This window comes from Semicossyphus pulcher, unplaced genomic scaffold, assembly GCF_022749685.1.
Source record: "Semicossyphus pulcher isolate SPU_LCO1_2020_fin unplaced genomic scaffold, fSemPul1.0.p SCAF_19, whole genome shotgun sequence".
In the NCBI taxonomy this organism is placed as follows: domain Eukaryota; kingdom Metazoa; phylum Chordata; class Actinopteri; order Labriformes; family Labridae; genus Semicossyphus; species Semicossyphus pulcher.
Genome location: NW_027211692.1, coordinates 12,954,117 through 12,972,155, shown reverse-complemented (window position 1 = coordinate 12,972,155; position 18,039 = coordinate 12,954,117). Strand labels below are relative to the sequence as shown.

General features: G+C 45.2%; 1 protein-coding gene across 1 annotated transcript; it reads right to left on the bottom strand.

Annotated features, from left to right (window-relative positions):
* Positions 1 to 8,103: 8,103 nt before the first annotated feature.
* Positions 8,104 to 17,562, bottom strand: znf296 (zinc finger protein 296). Its single transcript, XM_069669146.1, has 3 exons — positions 17,322 to 17,562; positions 14,915 to 15,277; positions 8,104 to 11,523 (listed from the first exon to the last, which is right to left on the bottom strand). Exons 1-3 carry the CDS (start codon positions 17,371 to 17,373, stop codon positions 9,740 to 9,742), a joined length of 2,199 nt encoding a protein of 732 aa, XP_069525247.1. The 5' UTR covers positions 17,374 to 17,562; the 3' UTR covers positions 8,104 to 9,739.
* Positions 17,563 to 18,039: the final 477 nt, after the last annotated feature.

Sequence of the window (18,039 nt, the reverse complement as noted above, 5' to 3'; positions counted from 1 at the left end):
GCTTTATCTATAAATCATTTACAAGTACGTGATAGATCACCGATGAGCGATTAATGAGAACACTTATGGTTGCCAGGTTGTGAAAAGGGACAGCTTTGTATTATTTTCAAACAGCTCCAGTAGAAGTCTAAAGGGCTGCAAACGACCAAAATAAGAATATATTAACAACTAATTAAACCTTGATAAATAACCTTTTTAACATTCATAAATGCAGAGTTGGTGGCTTATAAGAGTAGTAAGACTCAATTAATGATATAAGCAAGAGAAATTTTAAAAGCTGGCAACCCAAACGTTTTTTAATTGAATGCTTATGTGCGAGGTATAAAGCATTAGTACTTTATTTATTGCCATTAATGAAGCCATTTGTTAAAACACTTCATAAAGGGTGCCTTATTTACACTTTTATGTTTTCCATCACTTGAATAAGTTGATTTCGTGTGCAGCTTTCTTTTTCTTTTCTTCCCCTGCATATAAAATAATCCAACCTAATGATAGATTTTTAAGTAGTGTCTGCAGAAAAGAGGGCTTCTATATAAGACTGAACGTCTAGAGAGTGACGTCTTCTGCATGGTGCCGGTGTAATAGACTCTTATTGTGATACCCACTGAACAAACAGCTCTCTGAGGGTCCCTCTAGCCTCCTTCTGCGTGGACCACTTGTGAACTCTGCTCGGGACTCAAATAATCTGAAGTGGACGTACAAATTAGCCCCCCCCCCTCCCTCTGTCTCCCCTCTTGTGATGTTCATTCATTACATTTAGGTGGATATCCATCTCTAACACGCTGTTGTTGTCCTGCCGTCCTCTCTCCAGGCCTCTCCAGCCGTCCCTCCATCACACGCCTGATTACGCAGAAGACGTGAGAGTGACCAGGACTAAATAAACAGGAAGAATAGCGACACAGATCCGCCTAATGGTCACCATTTACCTCCATTCATGGCTCTCCATTATCTCCGTCTGCTCTTTGAGGACGGGATTAGAGGAAGCCTCAGAGACAAAGGTCAGAGGGCCGAGCAGACACTCCCACACCTCGGTGACCTCCTCTGATCCCACGACCCCGGCACTCTCTCTCTCTCTCCCTCTCTCGCTGGGCCCCTCTCTCTCTCTCTCTCTTTCTCTCTCTGGTTAACCGGCTTTGTCCCGGTCGGTTTTCTGCCGCATCACTCAGACACAGCACACCGGACTGAGAGGGTGACGACACGGAGAGAGGGGACTTTATAAGACCTAAGAAACAGGAGGAAAAACGACTAGATTATAAATTCAATACAAAAACTATTTAGATTAGTTTGTCTGATTGCTTTTGTGGAATAATTTTTTAATGAATTCACATTTTATGGTGTTTCTACTCTGTATCATATTTCAAGTCTGTATTTTTGTGAATGTGAATTTCTCTCTAATCCTGCTATGTAGGCTTCAATACATCTTCTTTATACCTCTTAGACTTGTGTTGTTACTCAGAGCTGATGCCTGATCCTGCTCACTAGTTTTCACATAAGTCTTGCAGAGGCAGTCACAGGCTATATCTACTATACTGCCTGACTGTTTTTATTTGTTTTTATATCATTCATGGTTAAACGTATCTTGAAAATGAGTCGCAATGATGCAGGACGCATCCCTGCTGGCTGCTGGTTTTCAAATGTTTAAAGAAAAACAGCATTTCCTTGTTTTCCTGCAGTTTTACATGTGTTGATTCATACTTTTACAGCATATCAATTTAACACTTGACACTCTTAATTCTCACAACCCTTAAAGCTGAGTTTATTGTAATATTTTTCTCTTTTAGCTGGAAATTTTTATGGAAACTTAACACATTTGGAAAGTAGCCAACATTTACTTGAACACCTAGTATTTCCATTTTTGTACCTTATGCTTCCATTCAACCTTGATTATGACTAGGTGACATTTAGCTGTAGATACTTTGCAGGCTAATATTTTTGACACAGAACACATGATCAGCATGTAAAATATGACTCATTACTCACAATATATCCTAAACTAAATGTCAATTTTTACACTTTAAGTGCATTTAGCTGATGATCATTTTGTGATTTTAGTGACATACAGCTACTTGTCCTTGAGTAAAGATCCCTAGTATTGCATCGCCATTACAATCACTTGGTTTTTCATCACCAGTTTTGATGTAATATTTGAAAGTTATACACGTTATTATAGTCTTTGTTAATAAAAAAAGGGGGGGTTACAGCAACCAGGCTTTTGTGTACATGTTTTGTGATTTTGTTTGTGATTAATGCTCAAAGCTGCCTAAATATCTTCTGACATGTGAATCGTACGAAGCTCATTATAATAGGACATCTGTCAGCTGACAACAAGCATGCTCATGTGAAAACACATAGTCATGCAAATGCAACACAGTATACAGCAAAGGAAGTTGTGCGATCTATGTAAATCATAAATAGTTATGTAAGCAGGTGACAGTGGACATTTGTTGCATGTGGAGAGTCTGGATGAGGCGGTTAGAAGCTGCAGCTCAGCTGCCCTCAGGCCTGCAGGGGACAAACACATGAAAGCATTTTCACCTGTCACAGGCCTGAAGCCTACCTCCTCACCTCACTATGCATGCAACCCAGACAGCACCTCTGACCCCAGTGCTGTGTGTGTGTGTGTGTGTGCGTGTTCGTGTGTGTGTGTTCGTGTGTGTGAGGGGAGGGGGTTGTATGGTCAAATCCAGTTTTTCAAGCATTTATGGAGGTTTCTGGGTCGGACGAGAAGAAAAACTGACTGTGTGTGTGTGTGTGTGTGTGTGTGTGTGTGTGTGTCCGTATATGTGCATAAGTGTGGGTTTGTTTGTGTCAGGTTCCAAAGGAGGGTCACCAGGTGCAGCAGGAACAGAGTGTGTGTTTCTGAAAGAGAAATAGAGTAATAGATGTTTGAGGAACAGGCTGTCAGAGTGTTTAAACTAGCATGTGTTTCATTTCTTAATAATAATTTTTGACCTCCATTCTTGCATTTTATATTCCAGTCAAAAATCAATTTCAGATGTCCAGTTCAAACACCAAAACATGGATGAACTAAGCAATTAAGTTCCACCAGATATATTACCTTAAGGATGTGAGCTTAGGTTGTAAAGTATGAACCATTTACCATTTCATCAGGTCACCAACTGCTACAACAGCTCAGCAGGATGCTTGTTTATCCCACCAACTCTTCAAAAATACATCTGCATTCAGTCAGTCCGTCCCTGTGTAGTGAAGTGAAGTATCTAAGTATAGCACAGGAAGATAGTATTGTAAAGTTTCACATCATGTTTTATCCTTTTGCGTCACATTGTATTTTATCACGTTGCATAATATTGTACTATATTGTTCAGTATTCAGACTCAGAATCTCTTTATTGTCACTGTACATGTGCAACGAAATTGGTTGCAATCCTGTCAGTGCAAACATCAGTAAGGTAAAAATGCAAGCAATTACGATCGCACCATATTGTAATGTATATTGCACCATATTGCATCGCATCATATTTTGTTGTATCGTGTCGTATCAGATCATAGCAATTACATTTGCATGGTATTCAATTTTATCGTGTCATATTATATTTTAATGCATCATATATTTCATTTCAGTGCATTACATTGTATCTTATTGTATATATCCATCATATTATATCATATCATATAGAATTGTATCATACTGTTACCTATCATAGTGCATCATATCCAATCGCATCGTATTGAATAGTACCATATATATTGTATCGTACTATAACATATTAAATCATAATGTATCGAATGTATAATAACGATAATGTATAATGTATCACCTCTTGTATCCTATTGCATCATATTGTATCGTATCATTTCAAATTGCGTCATATTGTATCGCAATGTAACAGCGTATTGTAATGTAACAGCACAACATAACAGCCTAACGTAAAAGCCTAACGTAACAGCGCAACGTAACAGTGTAACCTAACAGCGTAACCTAACAGCGTAACGTAACAGCGTAACCTAACAGCGTAACCTAACAGCGTAACGTAACAGCCTAACGTAACAGTGTAATGTAACAGCGTAACATAACAGCCTAACGTAACAGCCTAAAGTAACGTAACGTAACGTAACGTAACGTAACGTAACGTAACGTAACGTAACGTATGGTATCATATCACATCTTATCGTGTTGTATCATATGGTATCGTGTCATGCTGTGTCGTGTGGTATCTAAGGTATGGTATAATATCTTCTTTAATTCTTTTTATGAATGGGTAAGATTGTAAAAATGAATTGCCCTCTGGGTTTTAATGAAGTATTCTGAATCTGAATCTGCATCCTTTTATATCGTACCATATCGTATAACATATAATATTTGATTGAACATAATGATTGATGATTTTTAAAAACAGATTGTAGATTGTGGATTTTGTAGCCCAGCAGGTGTATGCGTTGCTTTATGAGTGACTCACTTTACTCTTAATAGGTTTGTATGGGTGCATGTATGGGTGCATGTTTTTCTGTCTGCCAGCCGCACCCTGTCTTTGCAATCTATTAACAACCTCATATGATCCCCTGGATGAAAATGATCCCACGGCCTTCACTCAGAAAAGAGCATTTTTTCTGTGAGTTTTGAAATGTATTTTCAACATCATTCAGGCAACTTTTTCTGCCTGTTTGATGTAACATTTTGTCTGACCCTGTGAAAAAAAGAGAAATCCATAAACTTCCTCCTTTTGTTTTTAAATCAATCTGTCTCTGGTCACATCAGTACTTCCTCATACACAGCCTAAACTGAAGTGACACTCCTCCCATAGAGCTGTTCCTCGGTGATCAGTGACATTATATAAGCCCCAAGAAGAATGAACTCTCCTTGTCTTTCCCTCCTCTCATTATCTGAAGGTGTTGAATGGCCAAATGAGAGGCACTGGATTGACGGATGGCTGCCAGGGACTGTGTTGCCTCTCGCCCCGTCCTCTCACACTCTCACTGTTCGAGGTTAGGAGGTTGGGAGGGTGAGGGGCGTGTGAGGGGAGAGAGGTGAAGCGGGTGTAATTCCAGGGTTCAGGTTTCACTCCGCGGTCTTTGCGGGAGGAGGGATGGGCGAGAGAAGGTGGGGATTGTGGGAACTGTGCGAGGATAAAGAGCAGAGAGGGAGTCCTGCGGTTTGTGTGATCACTCCCAAATGCATCTTTCTCTTTCTTGTTATCCCCGTCTCAGTCTGCCCTGCTGATGATTTAATCCTCAGCCTCCTCCACTATCCTGGGGAGGACGAGCACAACAGGACAGGGACTGCAGAGATGATTGGAGGCTTCAGATAGTACACCATGAGAAATGTAATTAAAAACTCAGTTAATTGGCTTTTTCCATGATAAAGCACAATCTTCTCATACATAAGTGAGAGCCTCTCATGCCCACAGGCCTGCCCTACAGGAAAGCAAACACCAAGCTCATACATTCCCTTTGTTGTGAGCATTTTTGGAGCTAATCATCTTAACTTTAATCTGAATTTGTGATTGTGCCATTACTGCCACAAAACTGCACTTCGTCTCTATAAACACTATCGTCTGGCTGTTCATTGGCTCAGTTTGCCCTTCATTTTGAGGTTTGAAAAAGATGCAGGTTAATGCGTTGGATCTGTTTTTTGACACCATATTAAACAAAGTTGAACAGTGAGTTGTTATCTCTAGATTTGTCTTATAGGAGGTTCTCAGTTTACCGTGAGTTTTCATCTGAATCCCTGGATATGTGGTGTTCCACAGGGTTCTGTTCTGGGTCCTCTGTTTTTCTTTTATCTGCTTTCCCTTGGATGGATAATAATTGTAAGTGATGTCATGTCTATACAGATGAAGATATTTAATTGTTACTTTGTAGGACAACCAGACAGTGGATACAGATTTCTATACTACAGTAGAAGCGAACTCACCGATTTAGCTGATCTCCTACTATAGTTTCATAAATTCACAACAGGGCTTCTTTAAAGATCTTTAAATGCTTTCCCAATCTCAGATATAATATACTTGGATTACCTTATTTCCTTCTTTTATCTTAAAGTACCACTTAGTCTATATGTTGCTACAACCATTGGATCTGAGTGAAGTGTAGATCTTAAAGCTTAACAAGGTTTTCATCCAACATGTGTTCTATTGTTCTTTGATGCCCTTAGTTTCACCGTTTATCCTGCAGTTTTGTAAGTTCTGTTGGTAGTATGTGCTTCTCCTCTTTTCTATTTGCTGGGTTGTAACACTAAAAATGTCCCCATTGTTGGATCAATAAAGGTTGATCTATTCTATTCTAAAGGATAACCTAAATGTTTTGTTTTAAGATAGATTCTCGAGATGAAGAAAATAGAACTAGCTCAGAAAAATGACAATATTTCTGCATAATAACTACATATTTGTTATTTGGTTAACATTTCTGGTATGATGTTTGGCAGTTCTACCATTGAGGCACTGAGGTCTTCAACTGTGTTTTTTTTCTGCGAATTTGGGTGTTTAATAATCTAGAGGTGTAAATGTCCTCATTTTCAGATTGATAATTTTACCATCAGAACTAAATCCTTTAGCTGGAGAAGGACTGTACATAAATATACATGCCAACAGTTCTTCTAACATCCTGGTTACGGCCCTCGGGATATGGACGAGCAGATATGGGCACTAAGTGTTCTTTTACTTCACAAAGAGTCAAATAAATTCAGTAATGTAACCCTTTAGACGCTAAAATACAAACTGTTTCAAAATATACGATAACAGAAAACACATATGCTTCTCCTTACATCACGATATCTTCCTGTTACAGAGGTAACAAGTGTTCAGCAAAAGTTTTGAAAGCATATTAAGATTCTCAACTGTGTGTTGTATCTCTGTCCTGCAGCTACCTCACCCTACTTTCAGACCAACAAAAGCTTTCTCTGTGGACCTGAGACACAACTATTAGATCTCAAAGTCCACGTTACCACCGCCCAGGGGCAGTGACTGGTCAGAAAACACACGCAGTGTTTATTGGCAGCCATTATGAACTCTCCCTGCTGTGATTGGCTGCCGTGGGAGCTGACACGGGCCTGTGTGGGGTTTGACAGCGCCTCAGAGAGGTGTGGACTGCAGGGAGACAAAGGGCACTTGGGGACGTGGAAAAGATATCCACTTGCTGTAGGGGCTACTGTGCTGTGTTCTGCTGTGTATCACCTTACCTTACATAATTGGGTCTATACGAGCACCAAATGGCGCCTGCTGTGGCGCCCAACAGACAAGAAGGGCAGAGTTTACCGGAGGGAGAGACGGAGGACTGTCACCTGCACTGTCCTCCCCTCCTTGTTGTCTCTGTGGAGAGAAACGGACAAACTGACTCATCTGGGTCCGAGGGGGCTTCGGTCTTCACTTCCTCCTTATTCTCTATAACACAATGGTAATTGGTGGGAGTGGGCGTGCGTGCATCTGGTGCAATAACCCCCCCACTCGCCCTCCATCATCCTGCCCCACTCCTCCTCTTCATCTACCCAGCCCCCACCCTGTTGAAAGCTCATTAAAAGACCTGCTGTTAATGAGCTAGAGGGATCATAGAACATCATTTTCATTGGGGGGTGGGGTTAAGGCCAGAGATGCTGGTGCGGAGGTTTTTATACCCTTAAAAATGGAGTCAGCAATTATCCCAACCCCTTGACACTCCCCACCCACCTCTCTGCCTCCTAACATGCCCACAAACAATAACCAAACTACCCCCCCCCGCCCTTTAAATTTTGCATCCTGAGAAACCTTTGCTGCCCGTGTCCCATCACAGCTCGCTGCACCCATCTCACAGCCTGCAGGATGACTGACACCAACTCAGCTACACCTACACGCACACACATGCAGATTACTACACAAAGTTGCACACACACACACACACGCCCCGCTTGAATTACATTACAGTGTTTCCAGACAAAAGCCGAAACATCACAAGGATGTAAACAAGGAGTGAGGGTCCCCAATCCAAACACTCACATTAAAAATTAATAAGTCAACGCTGACTGTGGTCCTCAGAGAAACGACCCGCACTGACTAAGACAACATGGCGAGAAAAGGCGCTTTAAAATAGTTTCTTTGTTGTGAGTACCAGAATAAGAATTAAAAAGCAGGAAGGGAGGGAATAAAAGACTCAATACAAAATATTTCACCTCAACTCTTTATTGAGGCTCAATTACAAACTGGTGTCAAGTTTACAAAGACAGCAGAGCGGCATAGCTTCACAACAGCCAGTGTTTAGCGTAGAGGAGACGATGCTAGGAAAAGTGGAGCAGTTATATTAATAATAATAACAACAAGTATAGCGACAGCAAGAATCTATGTACAAAATATTATCCCTGAACAGTTACACTGCACGCATTCATAGTCATTCATTACCAAGCACACGCAACAATTTGTTTTCCCTGACGTGATATGGTAACACAAAGTCATCACAGTAGTCACAAAAAAAGTCGGGGGCACTCTACTCGACAGCTTCGTCCTGTTTTAAATGATCAGATTACACGACAAGGCGATCACAAGCCGAGTCACGCTGCGGACACGAGACGACAGGGCACGGCGTTCGAGTAGAAGTGTCACCTGAGGATGTTTTCCCTGTATCTACACACAAACATTCACACACACACGCACACCTTACAGACTCACTCGCCCAAGTGCTCGCGTGGCGGCCCCCCTCACAAATCTCCATCAATAAACCCTGTAGTTTAGCAGTGGAACAGACTTTTTCACAAACATGCAGCATCCATAAATTAGGAATAATTCAAACACAGGAAACGAAAAAACTGTTTGGCTGCGAAAACATGCACGAGCTTCAAGCAGGCCGGCACTTTACAAATGTAAACAATGAGAGAGAGAAGTTACCATCACAATAATAGATACAAATAGAGGAAAATAATACACACCCGTTTCACGTGTAGATAAAATTGCATGTTTTTTTATGCATAGAAACTAATCATGGAAAAAAACATCAGTAGACGAGACTTTAAAGTCTCCTTATTCACATTTATAAAACTAGAAAAGAAGAGAGAGAATCATTCACACATACTGTAACAAAGTCAGGAGCACAACCTCGCCGGGCCCTGGGAGCCCTGTAAACATTAAGTGACAAGTGTTGTGACAGCCAAGCGCCTTTAAAAAGAGGAGTGTGAGAAACTGCAGGCAGACAGTGTTTGGATTCATTTCCCTGCCTGCGTCTGTTCAAACAGCTTTAGTCTTTAAAAGGTCTTCACGAAGAAAAACAAGCTACAGTCGGTAGCACACTGTGACCCCTCTCTCTGAAAATATATTAACATTGCTTTTTTTGATTCAATATATTCCCTTCTTTATATTATCTGACGGTTAATGTCTGCCTCCACCTGTCCAGTGGGTCACCAGAGAGATAAATCACTCGTCTTTTGCATCCTGCGCTGCAACATGGTGATCAGTTTCCTGTGTCGGTGTGGACTGTGGTGGTTCGCTTCCTGTTCGAGAGCTCTGGTAATCTCCCTGCTGAATGTCACGGCCTTGTTTTTTTGCTCTGTGGTCTAGAGAAACTGTAGGCACTTGGTTTCAGCCAGCAGCTTTGCATACAATCATGAAAACATGGCTGCTGTGTGCCTCGGTGCTGGCAGGGAGGACGGGGAGGACGAAGGGCTGCCTGCTGCTTTCTAAACTGCCGCAGCTCCGTCTTCAAAGTAGATTCCAGTGTGACGTGACTGTCAGTTCAATGATGGGATGAGTTCTTTTTATCTGAGTGGGCTGACTTAAATCCTATACAGTGCTTTTTTAATGTCAGTTAGTGATTAAGAGTAGCTCTCATGGCGCAGAACTCAAAGCTAAGCTAGCTTCTGCGCTGCTCTCAGGTGGGAGATCACCCACCACGGCTGGACTCCCGCAGTTCTCCACATATTCTTCTCGGCTTTGCCCCTCCTCCACTTCCATGCTTTTCGCCACATCACTCTGCATTTTGCTCTCCATCTCTATTTGATCCAGACTGGCTTCATCCTCCTCCATTTTCACCACCACTGGTGCTGCTTCTTCAGCTTTTATAGCGGCCAGAGTGTCCGCGGCACTGGCCTGTGCATACGCTCCGACGCTGGCGTGGCTCAGGCCGTGAACTTTCTTCAGGTGTTTCTCCAGAGTGGCGTACACGGTGAAGGGTACGGAGCACAGCTGGCACAGAAAGGACGCCTTAGCACCCTGGGTGCCGTGGGTCTTCATGTGGCGTGTTAGCTTTGAGCTCTGAGCGCAGGCGTAGTTGCAGAGGCCGCAGCGGTAGGGACGTTCGCCCGTGTGGCTGCGGCGGTGCACCGTCAGGTTGCTGCTGTTTCTGAACTGTTTACCGCAGTACTCGCACGCTTCGTCTTTCTTCTTCCTACCTGCTGAACCAGCAGGCGTGCTGCTGATGTTTCCTCCAACTCCTCCTCCGCTCCTCCGCTCGTTCTCCCTCTGCCACTCCTGCACGGCCTCACTCACTTTAGCTGAGCTCCACTCCTTCTCCCTCTCCATCATCTCTCCTCCTTCGTTTTCCCACTCTGCGACTCCTCGCACTCTGTCGCCCATCTCAGGACGTTTGGGCGTACAGTTTCCACTCGCGATGCCGCTTTCACCGCTGCCCCCCGTCTCACCGCTCTCCAGTGAGCCCTCGGAGGGGCTGGCGCATGGTGAGGTGTGCTGAGGCTCCCCCTGCCCCTCCACCTCCTCCTCCCCTCCCTCTCCGCCCTCTCTCTGGCGGTACAGCCTCAGCAGCTCCCTGTCTGGCGGTCTGACCTGCGAGGTCAGCACCATCAGCCCTGAGGCAATGGACGGGTGTTTGGGCAGGGTCAGGTCCAGCTCGGAGGGGCCCTGAGCTCTCACGTCTGCTCCAACCTTCCCCATCACTCCAGCTGCTTGCATTGGAAACCTCCCTCTCCTCCCTGCATCCTCCTCCATCACCATCATCTCCACAGACTCGTACCCACTTCCTCCGCCTCCGGCCTCTCTGTGATGGCTGCGTATGTGACGTGCCAGATGGCCGCTCTGCGCGAAGGCCTGCCCGCACACGCCGCAGTGGTAGGGCCTGTCGCAGGCGTGAGTCCGGCGGTGGGTGGAGAGGGCGCGCTGGGAGTGGAAGTTCTGGTCGCACTGCTCGCAGTGGAAGTCGGCCTGGAGGGCGCTAGTCTGAGGAAAGGGAGAAGCTGCAGGTGGAGAGGAGGATGGAGACAGCATCAGGCCTACGGGCGAGCTGCCGGTGGTGTTGTTGTTCCCCTCGGCGAGCTCCCTGAGCCGCACTGAAAAGTTCAGAGCCTGTGGGTTGGAGGAGGAGGTGGTGCTGGAGGTGGTGTGTGTCTGACGGGAGCGGCTGAGGCGCAGGGCGGAGGGCTGGAAGGCGGAGGCGAGGGCCTGGCTCAGGTGGCGAGGGTCCAGAGTGGCTGCAACCGGCTTGTGCTCTTTGAGCCCTCGTCTTCCTCCTCCACCTCCTCTCATGTCTGTGTCGTCCTCCTCGTCCTCCTGGTAGATGCTGAAGGAGTGCGTGTGCTGAGCGTGCTGCAGGAGCGACCACGCAGAGGGAAACAAGCCCTCACACTGCTGGCAGGTGAAGTAGGAGGGCTCCTCGAGCACTGGAAGACAGGGATGGACAAAACGTCATCAGAAAGGAAAACACAGTAAAAATATGTTTAAAGCTTTTTAAATGTCTTGATTTAAACACATGAGGTTGATTCAAAAAAAGAAAACTTGATAAACAATGTTTGTTGGGGTTATGTACGAAATGAGAACACAACATATGACGGCTAACTGTTAGCTAACATCAGACTTGTTAGCTAACATCAGACTTGTTAGCTAACAGTTGCCTTTTTGCATTTACAGCAGATACAAAGCAACATTAATAGATATTTGGAGTTGTTTTTGTCCAGACAATAAATGTGAGTCTTGTATTAACTCTCTTTTATCGCTGTTTTTAGTCCTATAGGAGGAAAATGTTTGTTTCTGTAGCTGCTAATCGCTGCACTTTGTTTACAAGCTAGCCGCTAACTTTCTCTGTCTGTGGTTTGGTGTCAAACATGTCTGGAGCTATAGCATTAAAGCGATGACATAGGTGGAGGGAAAGTACACTTGCGGTTTTAAAAACCAAAACAAGCGGGACCTATAAATAAAAAACCCTCTGTAGAAAAGAGGCTTGAGTGATGGTAATCTGTGGTTTCACATACAACGTACAGAGTAGTTACATAAAAGCGTCTGAAATAAAAAGTCAAAAGTTCGACCCAGAGCAGAGGAGAGAAATGGGGCGCCGACACAGAAGTACATCTGGAGATATTTTTATGTGTGGATAGCTTTGTCTTCTAAACCGAGAGCCTCTCTCCAATTAAGCTGCAAATTGCTAATTAGCAGAACGTAGCAAACGAACGCTTTATGCAAATGAAGCACTGACTCAGCCTGCTTGACAAATGAGGCCTTTCTGCATAAATCAAAATTGGAGAGAAGATCCCCAAATTGAGGGGGAAAACAGTTCTTTTTTTTTTCTCTCCTTCTTTTTTGGAGAGGTTCAAAGCCGACTCTGGTATAAGCCTCTTTCATGTTTCCTCAAGTCAAATCCTTCTGTATTTTACTGGAGGGGGGGAAGGAGGAGAGTGAAGATGAAAAAGAGAGCAACTGTTTCTTTCTCTTTTTCCCCTTTTCCCTCAACCCGCCCGCCCGCCCTCCCTCGCTCGCTCTGTCTGGAGACGAGAGGAGCTGCGCTGTTCATGTCCTTTAACCTAGCCCGGGGAAAGAAACCCAGGAGAAGTTGAGATACTTCTTTTTTTAAAAATAGGGTGAAGAGTGAGAGCAGGAGAAAAAGGAGGGAGAGGAGAGAGAGAGAGAGATAGGTAGGTCAGGGCTCAGGAGATAAAAAGAAAATGAGATAAAAAGATTATAATGTAGTACGGGGGGCCAGGAGACACCAGGAAAAATATGTCACCCCCTTTGGATTGTACTTGAGACCCATCCTCCAACCCCGGCTCTTCTTCCTCACCCCTACACCCCCCAAAACCTTCCAAATCTTTCCCTGAGGGGGGGGCTTTTGTCTCGGGGTCCTGGAGTGAAACACAATACCCAGCCGGTTTCTCTCTCCTTCTCTCTCTCCTCGCTTCTTTTTTTTTTTTGTAAGGATTCCCATTTGGCCCGGGGTAGCACTTGAATATTAAGCAGAAGCAATAACTACTAATTAAAAATGCAGATTGGCTGGGAGCACTAACGAGCAGCAGGCAGAATCTCTTTTCCCTCGGGAGGCAGAGGGAGGAGAAAAGAGAGGAGGACGAGGAGGAGGAGGAGGGAGGGAGGGGAGGGGGGGCGAGAAATTGAAAGAGGGCAAAGCGAAAGTGTGTTGAAGATGGGGGGAAGAAATAAGCACGAGGAGGAGGAGGAGGAGGGGAGGGGAGGGGGGTGTTGGAGATGAGGAAAAAAAACAAACAAGGAGAATAAATAAAAAGGAATGAGACAGATGCACGCGGCTCTTCAGTAATCCACCCCGCTCCCTCTTCCTACCCCCTTCCCTCCTCCGTCCTCGGATACAGAAAATAGACGCAGGGCCTGTCTGCTGTGGGATAACTGCTCTTTCACTTTCAGTCATCTCACAAGCTTTCAGATGCTCAGTTTCCCTCCCATCGAACAGCTCGCCAAGACAGTCAAACAAGACTTCCTATTAGTCACAAAAACAACCGTACTTTGCCGCTTTAACATGCGAGAACTTAACGTCACAAAGTGTAAAATCTGAGCTGAGATAAAAGCGGAGTTTAATACAATTATGCAGCCTACATTTGCTGATAAAACTTTAATCCAAACTTATCCACTCGTGCATTATTCACACGCTTTCCCCCTTTGCCCTCGTGCACGTGTTTCCGTTTGTTGTATAACCCTCAGATGTGAAATTACCAAACGTATCTGTAAGCGAGAGATGAAAAACAGAAAAAAAAAAACAGAAAAAAAAAAAAAGAGGTTGTGGACAAACGGAAACGGCGCGTGCACCAGTCCCCCGAGCGTTACACAGAGGAAGGAACTGCTAACGTGTGTGTACATGACAGAGGGTTTCAAAATATGCAAAGGAGCATGCGTGCCTGCTATGAGTGTGGAGCGAGATGCTCCGTCCATCTACAGCGTGACCTTCAAATGCATCTGAGCGGTGCTGGAAAAATGAAATGACTCTCCTACATCTCAAATACACTGGACAAGATTTTTTCTAAAGGATTTAAGTGAGAATTCAGGAATTACTGATTCTCTAAAAAAAAAAAAGGTGTGAAGAAAAAAAGGTGAATCAGTGCTAATGTTTGATACTCTTTAAGAAGACTGGCTTGAGGCGCAGAAAATCTGACAATAAGAGGAAGAACAAGGTGCAAAGGATGAAGAAAAAGTGATGAGGAAGGAGGAGATTCCCAGGAGCTCAGGTGGCTCGGCCCGGGGCAGAACATGTGGGAGATGGCGGAGGAGCTGCACATGATGCAACGTCCTCCTTAACGGTGTCATGACAGCGAGGAGAGCTGCACGAAACCGCCTCACATCCATCGCTCTGACCATTTCATACTCAAGTGCAACACAGACATCAAACGTGTCTCCAAAAGGAGCAGGATTGTCTTATAACTGCTAAAAACGCCGCTGCCCTGGAGCTTGTTTTTAGAGTACGTGGTTTCAGCCTCTTTTGTCCAGGATGTGGACAACTTGTTTACCTGTCCGCTCCACCTCAGAGACTGACAGTGGATGAGCCCTGGAGCTCAGTTGCTCAGTGCTTGAGCCCTCAGGGACCCTCAGATGCCCTCTGAACGCTCCTGACGCCTATCCTTTCCACACAATTAGCTTGCGCGTCACTAACTCACGCAGGTCTGCTAATGGCAACGGCTAGCTAATGAGCTGGACTCGAGAGGGAGGGAGGGGACAGGTTGTTAAATGAAGAGGGGGCGGTTGAGAGAAAAAATAAAACAAAACAAAAAACAGAGTCACTAATTAACAGCCTGCCATCTTTTTTTCTGCCCCTTCCCTTACCTGCTCTGCTTTGCTCCGCCTTCACCCTCACGCCGGGCTCCTCCCCCCAGCCCCGCTCTCTGGACGCCCCTCTCCTCAGCTCGATGAAGCCCGGCCCCAGCTCGGCGTTGGCGACGCGCTGCTGGGTTCTGTTGGCAGGTGAGGGGGGCGTCGCGCTGGCGTTGGGGGCGTGGTTTCGGGAGCGGCAGCCTCCCTGTTTGTGCTGGATGAAGGCCAGGATGTGAGCGAGGGGGAAGGCCCGGCTGCACTGTCCGCAGGTCAGGAGGTCGCGGCCTTCGTCAGGAGCTCGGACCTGTGGAGGAGGAGGTGGAGGAGGAGGCTGGTCGCCTGAGGTGCTGGTGCCATCCGCCATGTCAGTGACATCTGAGAAACATGACGGAAAGTTTGATTAGTGAGATGACATTTTAAATTTGATACATGTAAAAGGACGGGACGGGGTCATCAGTTGACACAGACGCACAGAAGTTCATTACACTGGGTATGAAGGCTGTTTTACTTTAGTAAAGAATGTTTTAATAAAGCTGCAACAATAAGGCAAATGATTGGTTTGTAAATAGACAATACATTTATTGATTAAGACATTCATGCAAAGGTTTCAAGTTTTTTAGTCTCTCCTGTGAGTGTAAACAGAATATCTTTACGTTTCTGACTGTTGGTCAATCAGGCGAGACATTTGAACTCTTGAACACTCTGTGGGTATAAGACTCTGAAGCATTTTCACTTGCAGCAGATCTTCAGGAGGCAGAAATCACTTTTACACAAGCCACATCTCCAAAACACACAGAGACAAATCAACACTAAACCAAAGAATCATGACATGAACTGGTGCTGGTCCACACTTCCTCTCGCAACTGCCCCAGTTTAATTTCTGCTCTGGACCATGCTCTTGCAAACACACAACCCAAAGCGGCACAACAAGAACCGTTAGACCTCAGCCGGTGAAACAACAAACAGGCGTGTTGATTGAAAGTGCTAGTTTCAGTTGTAAGCTCGACAGCAACGAGGCCAATCTGCTCAGCCAACACTGACCACTTCCTTTAACCGACCCAGAACAGATCTGCTCGCTCCGTCTGAGGCTGCGGAGAGAGACACAACAGCAGCCTGACTGTCCACATCAGCAGCAACATCAACCCCTCATTAATGCTCTAACCCGCATGTGTTGACAAGTGAAATGAGTGATTTACAACCTCCACATTGTGACTGAGTCTTTCACCTTTTACTCACAGGACAACTTGCCCTGCCAGTCACAGGCGGTGGGAGTTTCTCAACAGGAAGTGGATTGCAATAAAGAAAGAGAATGACTGAAGGTGTTTGAGATAAGAGAAACCGTGCGTGTGTTTTCAGCCTACATCTGATTCAACCTGACAGGGGCACAAGCACTAAGGAGACTTGTAAAAGAAGTGGACACAACTTTAAAGCTCCTTTCTTAAAGTCTCCCAGGTAAAGGAAGCAAGGAGAAGGAGGAGGAGGAGGGAGGGTCAGTGGGTTATTGCTCAACTCGGTCACGGGCACACCTTGATGCCTGGACTAGGCCAGCTCACACACAGGACAGGTACAGACAGTACAGTCTGAAGTCGGATCTCGCCAGTTGTTTCTGAAAAAATGTCACCTTTCCTGTTTCAGGGCCGCGCTGTTTGTGCAGACTTGCAAGGCGCGGTCACACACACACACACGCACACGCACACACACATACAGAGTTGAGTCAGGGCCTGTGGTCACAGCAGACACGCACCACTGGTCTTCAGTAAAAACTGTAAAACATAAATGGCGTCAAGTTTCGCCCTTATTTACCGTAAAACAGCTAACGTGTCTCTGTGAGCTGAATGTTTATCTTGAAGAGTTTGAATGAGTGAAAAATGTCAACTTTTAAACTGAGGACAATAATTAGGCTAATAGTTCAAATATTAATAAAACTCATAACTCTGAGCAGAGTGGACCTGGTATCTTGTGTCTCAGACAAACCAGAGACCGTCAGAGAAACTTGATCATAGTCTAACCTGGATATATTAATCATCATGTTCGGACCTGTAGCCTGTGAAAGCAGCAGCGTGCCAGTAAACCGGTCCGTCCTCTATGAACAGCAGCAACACATCAGGACAAACATAACAAGAAAATTACCATCCCTTATTCAAATATTTAACAATAAAGTCCGCTTCAGCAATTAAAACACATCAATGTCAGTTTCAATGGGGTCAGTGTGTAAAGAAAGATACTTTAAAAACAGCTTTGGAGGTGTTTTATGAGAATTAAATTAACATCCATCATTTGATAACCGGTGCAAGCGCGCATCCATACCATGCGCTCGAGTGACAAAACAAAACTGTGACCTGAATTGATTAAGTTTCACCTAAAACAACACATCAGTCCCCCACCTCGTGCCCACACCTCGCTGCTCCCTCCTGCTTACCTTGAATTGCACTCAGGTGCTGCGGTCTGCTTCCAAGTTTGCGCCTGGACATCGCGTCGAGCGGGTCCCAAACAGCAAAGATTAAAACCCCCCGCGTGCAAAAACCAGGACCCGTCCGGCTGCTGCTTCACCGATAAGTTGACCGAAACCCGAACGCGCGGGGACGGACTGATAAGAGTGTCTGCTGGCCTCTGCCTGGACTCGCACTGAGCTATGAAGGCTGCGTTCAAGTTCACGCTTCTTCCCCCGCAGCCAGCGGAGGGCAAAAGGGGCATGGGCGACTGTAGGCACCGCCCGCCCCGCTCCTACGACCCTGACCCCGCCCTCCTCGGTTAACGCACTCTCTGATACGCTCACCAAACACCTTAAAGCTTTTATTACACCGTTCCTCTTAATTTCTAGAGCTTGCAGTTTTTGTCTTTTCAATCAATATGTTCACATCTTTAAGTGGAAATCAATATTTAGTTCCTCCTCAGCTTCTCCGGGGATGGTTTTCTACAGGTGTCTTCAAAACCAACCAACACCACAGGAGCATTAATTTATTTTCTTAAAGAGCTGCTTTGACTTTTGCATAAGCGTAAAAATATAGCAAAAACTCAGAAAAATAAGCCTCAAAAGTTACAGAACGACGCTCAGAGATAAGCTGCAGAGAAGCATCTCCACCTGCAAAACTGAGATTTGTCGCCACCTCCTGGTAGAAAGATCGAACTGCAGCCCT